This window comes from Leuciscus leuciscus, assembly GCF_965113295.1.
Source record: "Leuciscus leuciscus genome assembly, chromosome: 1".
In the NCBI taxonomy this organism is placed as follows: Eukaryota; Metazoa; Chordata; class Actinopteri; order Cypriniformes; family Leuciscidae; genus Leuciscus; species Leuciscus leuciscus.
This window is the reverse complement of record NC_138725.1, coordinates 48,823,347-48,831,389: the sequence shown is the minus strand read 5'-3', so window position 1 is coordinate 48,831,389 and position 8,043 is coordinate 48,823,347. Positions and strand designations below refer to the sequence as shown.

The following is an 8,043-nucleotide window of genomic DNA, read 5'->3' as shown; positions in this document are numbered from 1 at the left end:
CCTTTATTCAGTTGGTGAAAATGAATATATTACATACAATTATATTGTTAAAGGGTAACTAAACCCTAAACCAACTTTTTTTTTGTTAATGATCTGATCTGTACGAATGGGGCTTTATTAGTGCTGTTCATTGATTCGAGTAACTTTTTTGACTCAAGTGTGCAACCTGCATTTTACGCGGGATTGCTTCTCCAACGCAACAGAGGTGGAAATGGGCTTCTCCACACAGCTCGCGCTGAAAAGCGACGCAGTGCCAAACGCTGATCCTCCTGCATCAGGCTGCATGGACTCCACCACCGCAGCGGCGTCTTGATGTGACTGATCATATATATTTTAATCACAATTTATGGTTAGGCTAAAGTTAATCCTCTGGGGTCGACAAATGCGCCGGCGCATTTTGCTGGGTTTTTTCACAGAGCGGCAAAATATGAATATGCCTACAGAGAGCGCGCGCTATTGACATCAACTCTATAAAACTCATCAGATGCATGTACTTTACGTCGTCTTGCGACCCTGTGAGTCACTCTCCATTTTAGAGTCTGACAGCGGGTCTCAGGTGCACGCCTCCCCGCTCAGCCCCGCCCTCGGTTCGTCCCCTCTGTCTCCGCTGGGGTCTGCCCACTTTTCTAGCATTTTTCAAATATTGCCAGTGGGTGGAGTCAGGCTCTGGCAAGGGGTTTAGTCACCATTTCAAATAATAATGTTGTTAAATACAATTATACAAATGTTGTTTTAATTATAAGTTGTCACATTTATTTTGTTTTATATTTGTAATGTGTTTTTTTTGTAAAGTCATAATTTTGTTATAATACTGTTATGATCTCTTTGAAATTTGCAATGGTTACTATTTACTATTTGTGATTGGTTTTTGGTGAATTGTATTAAGACCACATAATAATAGTAAGTGGAATTAACAATTAAAAAACAAAATCATACAAAAATGTATTTATTTTTGTATTTTTTAATTAATATATCATAACAAGTGAGATATCAATTATATTTTGACCACTGAACTAGGAAACGTCCCCAGTTTCCTTTTCAGAAATCTGGTCACCTTAGTTTAAGTGTTTGTTATGTAAGGGATATTGTACAATCAGCCGATCATTATCGAGTTTCTTATATTCCCCTAGAGGGGTTTATTTTCATATAATGACTGGTTGGCTGTACATTATCTTGTTACACAGTTTCTTATCAAATGAATAAAAGAACATAGCCACAACCATCCCTTCAAAATTTTATCACACTCATACTGGTTTATTTTATGGCAAGAACTGATTATGTATGTGCCAGTGGTTTAATTTTCAGGCAAAAATGCCTAATGCTAATGTGTACTAACAAAACATAAATGTTCAAATGGCACACACAGACACATTTCTATCTGGAAATTTAAATATTAATCATTTAGAGGTAAAATAACATTTCAAAGAAATATCTGAACACTTACAAGTATTAAGTATTAAAGTATTAAAACAATTTAGCCCTGCACAAAAATCAGAAATGGCACATTTCATCATGTTTCAAACATCAACACATATAGGAAAATGTTTAGCAAAAAATATAAGACACAACAATGACTTTTAAACAAGACGTACAGCCTACACAAAATTATTTCCATTGCAAGTTGCAGTGTGTAGTCCATTAAACATTACAGCCAATTCTGAGTACAGTTTATTTTATATAGTATTCATTTTATTAACAGTATTTTATAAGCAAACAAATATTTCAGTGTGTATTATTTCTATCATTGTTTAATAAATCATCACATACAGTACATTCACAGTAAAAACACAGGTACAGTATGAAATGTTTAACAGGCAATAAAAGCTGAAAGTAAAAGACTTAAAAAAAAGAATGTATTTACCGTCACCCCTCAAGTGAGAGCAATGACTATGGCCACACATTTAACTCGCAAACGCTATTCACAATATCTTCTGACACATTCACAGATCCCACACGGGAAAAGTACCTGCAGATAAAATATGAATAGCCACAATTTCCACATGAAAAAAGCTCTGAAAAATGTAACATTTGTTGCAACAGGGCAAAGAACTTTACAGTTAGCTATGCTTGTTCTTTAGTAACTAATTATTCATTCTGATAGACATGCCATGGCCTTATGTCATTCTCTTCCAACATATTTTTGTTTTAAACCAACAATTTAAGGCAAAGTTTAATAATAACAAAGCAAATTTGGCATGTTGATGTATCTGTTACATCAGATATACCATGGAAATATATGTCTGCAGTTCATCACCTCACAAGTTGGATTTATCTGTTCATAACAGCAGAGCTGAAGTGGAAGAAACCGCTGTTTACATGGCATATCAGTGAAGGAATTAGTTGTATTGTTCCTCAAAATACAGTACACTTCTTGCCCCTCTTCTTTACAGGTGGAGGGCACAAAACAGCACGGATGGCCTCGTCAAACACGGTTTTTAACCCCCGCTGAGTAAGAGCAGAGCACTCCAGATACTTCACAGCACCTACAAAGCCAAAGAATCCAATGAGCCAACTATACATGACACAAAGCCCCAAGGCAATAGTGAAACATCATTATAGCACAATTTTTTTTATTCCCGTTCTTACCAATTTCTCTAGCCATGGCAAGTCCTTGCGGGTAAGTGATTGGAGCTAGTTTTTTATCCCGCAGTCGTTCAATCGTGTCTTTGTCATCCCGCAGATCAAGTTTAGTGCCCACAAGTATGATAGGGGTGTTTGGACAGTGATGGCGGACCTCAGGGTACCACTACAAAAAGAAATTTGGTTAACACAAGGCACCTAACACCTAGCGAATCTTGTTAAGGGGTGTCTTTGAAAATATTTCGTATTCTTAGGAGGATCCTTACCTTTGCTCTTACATTCTCAAAGGAAGCAGGGCTCACCAGTGAGAAGCAAATTAAAAACACATCCTGCAGAAAGAAAAAGGAGGCTCTTTGTAAAAATCATTGTCATCGATTATTCATTTCAGATTACATGGCACTATATGTAATCGTAGGCCTCGTCGACATGACAGCCATCGGCACAGATCCTCAGCAGAGACCACAAAAAACAGACAGGTCCTCTGCACAGACCTTATTGGCCAGCTTCGTCTCCATACTGGCATGATGAATCGCTCTTCAAGCAAAAGGAACTGGATGAATATTTTAATGCTACCTATCCCAATCTGAATTCTGACTTGTGATGCAGCCTGAATCATAATCACACCGTGTTCGTTTGTTGGCCAGAGGAGAACTTCATTAGTTGCACCAGGTGTGCTTGAGCTAGAACACATGAAATATCTGAACTGGCTAGGTTTGTTGAGTGTCACGTTTGACTGCATGTTAGAAATAGGCTATTGCTCAGTCAAATCATTAAATGCTCCAAGAGACACTGTTGGAAGCATAGTTTGCAAGTTCAAAGTTAAAGGAACAGTGATTACGCTACCTGGACGGGGCAGAAAAAGCAAGTTATCAACGGCTGCAACCAGATTTCTCAGAAGGCAGGTTCAGAAAAACCCTTGAATGACTGCAAAAGACCTGCAGCAAGACTTGGTGGCAACAGGCACTGAGGTTTCAGCTTTCACAGTAAGACACGTACTAAACGCATACGGTTTCCATGCCAGAACTCCAAGACGTACACCATTACTGACCAAAATCCCAAGAAAAGTGCTCAAAATCATATAAATGTGCCACAGGGGTTTTGGGATTCTGTTCTGTGGAGCGATGAAACAAAACTGGAACTTTTCGGCCCTGTGGATCAGCTGTATGTCTGGAGGAAGAAGAATGAAGCATATGCTGAAAAGAACACTGTCTACAGTTCAGCCAGGTGGGGCTCGGTGATGCTCTGGGGCTGCTTTGCATCCTCTGGCACTGGAAACCTGCAGCGTGTGGAAGGCAAGATGGATTCATTGAAGTATCAGGAAATACTAAGAGAAAACGTCACGCCGTCGGTGAGAAAGCTGAAGCTTGGGCATCATTGGACCTTCCAACAGGAAAATTATCCCAAGCATAGCATACCTCAAATTCCACTAAGGCTTGGTTGCAGAAGGAGTCCTGGAAGATTCTACAGTGGCCATCACAGTCACTTGACTTGAACCCCATAGAAAATCTCTGGTGGGATTTGAAGAAGGCGGTTGCAGCAGCGAACCCAAGAATATTACTGAACTGGAGGCCATTGCTCACGAGGAATGGGCTAAGATTCCTCAGAAATTCTGCCAGAAGCTGGTGTCTGGTTATACTTCTCGTTTGTAGCGGGTCATACAGCAATAGGGTGTTCTAGAAATTACAAAAGATGCTTGCCACTGAAGGGGTTGAATTGAGACTGTGGAAGTCATTAAAAGTTGCATTTTCAATTGAATTTAGGGGAACCACTTGACACATTTGTTGTGTTAAGCTATTTCAATTACTTTTGTTTGATTTGTTCATTGCAAACACTTGAAAGTCTGTAAATGTTGCCTGTTTTTCAATGGAGTTTGAATAATTTTGATTACAACTGTATGTTCACCAAGGCTGCATTCATTTGATCAAAAATACAGTACCAACAGTAATATTGTGAAATATTATTATAATTTAAAATAGCTGTTTTCTATTTTAATTTAATAAAAAATGTCATTTATTCTTGTGAATGTCTTTATCAGTGTTGAAATATTATATAATGTAATATCATTTCAAAGGAACAATTTGTTTGAAATATAAATCTTTTGTAACATTATAAATGTCTTTCCTGTCACTTTTGATCATTTTAATGCGTCCTAAAAAAATCTTTTGAGCGGTAATGTACATTTTCATAGAAAGGGACAGAAGAAAGGTGGGGAATTCATATTTTCCAAAACCACTGTATATATTTCAACAAAGAAATAACTCAGTTAGCTACATGCCCAAATCCCACCCTAATGCTCAAAAGAAATATGATGTACATGCCAACTCAAAACAAAGATTCCAAAAACATGATGAGGCAACAGATATATTATACAGTTTATACTTAAGAATAAAAATCATGAATGTTATGTAAGCCTGTTTCTGCCATGGAATAAAATACATTTTAAAGGATAATTGCGAATTTTTATCTCACAATTCAGTTTTTTTTTTCTCACAATTGCAAGTCAAATTCTCACAATTAAAAGGTCAAATTCTGAAGAAAAAAAAAGACTGACTTCAATTTCTCAGAATTATGAGTTTATTTCAATAAACTCTTGACATTTCTGACTTTATAACACGCAGTTGGAACTTTATATCACACAACTGCGAAATCCCGCAATTCTGAGATAAAAAGTCTTAATTTTCTTTTTTATTCAGTGGCGGAAACAAGTTTCCATAGAATGCAGTCCCAGTAATAAGTAAAAGAAAAATTAAATATCTTAACTGAAAAAAAAAACGAGAAAAAAAACATAGATAAAACAAAGATAAAAATACGTGATACTCTGAGCTAAACTAGGAGATGATTATTGATAACTCAGGATTACAGAGCCAATAACAGAGATATTTAAGTACCGTTTGAGGGTATGAGAGTGGTCTAAGGCGATCATAGTCCTCCTGTCCTGCTGTATCCCAGAGGCCTAAGTTGACAGGTTTACCATCCACCATAACATTGGCAGAGTAGTTGTCAAACCTGAGGGTCACACAGATTTTTCAGAGCATTTCAGAAATACATACACATAAGTAAACTGACACACACAGGCAGCACGGACACACAGGAATAATTCCCAGTTCAAGGTATCAAACTGTACTCACACTGTGGGAATATACTCTCCCGGGAAGGCATTAGTGGTGTAGCTGATGAGCAGACATGTCTTACCCACGGCACTGAAATGAAAAAGATGCTAAGTGTTAAGTGTGACTGCAGCACTCAAGTCAAGTCAAGTGAGTTTATATGTAGAGATATACAAAGGAACGAAATGTCGTGCCTCACAGGACAACGATGTTCCATGTATAAACATATATAAATGCACATTGCCAGTATTAAAAAGAGGTAATCTAACAAAACATATACTCTGAACGGTCATACTGAGTGTTCAAGGACTGCATATTCACAGCACATCAAGGAAACAATTGTGAAAAGTCCTTTAGTTAGTCATCCAGACATCACGTTCACTCGATGGCACGCTGGCAGTAGCTCTTTAACAGCGCTGTTTTCAAATGAACTGCCCCACCGGATGAGGAGTGAATACAGGATGACAGCTTGTTGTCATGAAAAACACACTCACATACAAAGAGCGTACACAGGAAATGCATTGGCGGGGTGACTCTGAATAAGGAAAAGTGATAAAATTTGTGAGGAAGCGTGATAATAAAAGAGGGGGGAAAGAAGAAGTGAACAGGCCAGAACAGCCTCTCTTGAAGCCCAAATGACAGAAAGCATGTATCATGAGACAGGGACTAAACCCTTAACAGTTGCAAGATCAACTGCATCAATGAAACAGCTTTGATTAATTCTCCACAGTCTAAAATAAACTTTGAATTAAGCATACATTTAACCAACACCATGATATAAATCCAAATCATATCAAATAGTATAGATAATAAACAGTTTTTTTTGCTTCTACCAGTCCTTCAATATAACTATTTATAATAACAAGTTAATTTAACATTTTGTAATTATTCATAATTTTACAGAACAGCTATTCATGCTTATGAATTGTTATAGAAATGGTATTGTAAGCTAAAATGTTAGTATTATTTAGCTATTGTTACAAATTCATAGTGCATATTAACATTCTACTGTTGTAGTCTAATCATTATCTAGATTATTCTTTCAAAATAAAGCAGTAAGAAAAAAACTGTTGCGTAGTGATTATATGACCACTTAAATGTTAAAAGAAATAACATTTCACAATGCAGCTATTTGTTATTTCATTGTGGATTATCAACAAATGCAATTTTATGATGTGAAATTTTGCTCTCAGGTAAAAATAAAGGAAGAAAAAAAGAATTATGTGAAGGTTAATAATAAAGTTCAGTCTCACGAGCACTTTATGATTTAGGGGAGTGGATCATTTCCAATTTAGAGCTCTAGTGATGTAGGAGTAAAACATGACATCATAGCGATTCCACGTACACGCGCATTATTTCTACGCGGCACGAGATCCGTTTAATATCCGTTTAATGCATTTTCTGCATGGTTTACAATACATTGTCATTTGTCATACTACTTTAGTGTGAAAAACATCAATTGAAACATTGAAAAAAACAGACAAAACGCCTGAGCATATTAAACAAAACGGCCACCACCAGAGTCTGTGCTCATTACAATCTCATTTAAACGATGATGATAACACCTACAGTGCCTCGAAGAATGACAGTAATATTTATAATTATAAAATTATCCGTTTTGTCCGAGCTGAATCCACTCAACCGCTGTGCCAACCCAAAATCCACAGCTCCTCGCAACAATTGCTTTTCTCCCAAAGAAACCTCCGTACAAACACGAGCAATTTGACCATTTATTCTTCAACATCTTACCCGTCGCCGACAACAACACACTTGATGGCTTGCATTTGCAGTGCACGAGTAGTATCCGACGAGAGAGGAATCTGTAGAAATAGCCTGAAATGTGATGTTGAGGTGCCTGTGCAGCAGCAGCGGTCGGTGGCAGTCGGGGGTCGTTCACGATACTTCCGAAAAAACACGAACAGAAGGTTCGTGCTTTTTCGGAAGTCTCGTGAGGAGCCCATCTGCTTTTCTTCTCTCCTATTCATTTTAATATGATGATACGTCTGTGAAAATATTCATGTTATAGACAAAGTAAACGCGTCACATTAAAATGTAATTCTTAAAAACACGTTTACATATTAAAGGAAATGGAAATAGTGGATGTAAATGAGATTTGTACACCAGTCACAGGGTTAAGAGAACAACTGTCATTCCAGTGCCAGTTGGAATGACAGTTGTCTGTGGAGTGTGGAGGGCAGGGTGGGGCAAAATGACAGAAATCTCTGGGAAAATCCCATTAACTCTCATGAAATGATGAAATAAAAGTCCTCAAAATATGCATTTTAACAACTGGATGCAGTCATCGATCCAGATTAACATTTCTGTCAGAGTTCTACAAAACATCTCGCAGGGTTCG

General features: G+C 37.4%; 1 protein-coding gene across 3 annotated transcripts; it reads right to left on the bottom strand.

The window, feature by feature from the left end:
• Window positions 1-1,224: 1,224 nt before the first annotated feature.
• Window positions 1,225-7,668, bottom strand: rac3a (Rac family small GTPase 3a). 3 transcript variants are annotated; one of them, XM_082162470.1, is made up of 6 exons: window positions 7,437-7,668; window positions 5,709-5,780; window positions 5,469-5,586; window positions 2,847-2,909; window positions 2,587-2,746; window positions 1,225-2,483 (listed from the first exon to the last, which is right to left on the bottom strand). In XM_082162470.1, the coding sequence occupies exons 1-6, from the start codon at window positions 7,646-7,648 to the stop codon at window positions 2,353-2,355; spliced, it is 756 nt and encodes a 251-aa protein (XP_082018596.1). In that variant the 5' UTR covers window positions 7,649-7,668; the 3' UTR covers window positions 1,225-2,352. The 3 variants fall into 3 exon arrangements, with proteins under 3 accessions (XP_082018596.1, XP_082018598.1, XP_082018597.1); XM_082162472.1 differs by lacking the exon at window positions 7,437-7,668 and adding an exon at window positions 5,983-6,508; XM_082162471.1 differs by lacking the exon at window positions 7,437-7,668 and adding an exon at window positions 5,882-5,952.
• Window positions 7,669-8,043: the final 375 nt, after the last annotated feature.

What these genes read in the sequence shown, in the direction of transcription:
- rac3a (XM_082162470.1), bottom strand. Translation starts at nt 7,648, where the DNA reads ATGGGCTCCTCACGAGACTTCCGAAAAAGCACGAACCTTCTGTTCGTG. An exon ending in CACTCTCATACCCTCAAACG is followed by an intron (nt 2,910 to 5,468) that starts GTACTTAAATAT and finishes TTCTTTCTGCAG; the next exon opens with GATGTGTTTTTAATTTGCTT. An exon ending in TGCCATGGCTAGAGAAATTG is followed by an intron (nt 2,484 to 2,586) that starts GTAAGAACGGGA and finishes TTGGCTTTGTAG; the next exon opens with GTGCTGTGAAGTATCTGGAG.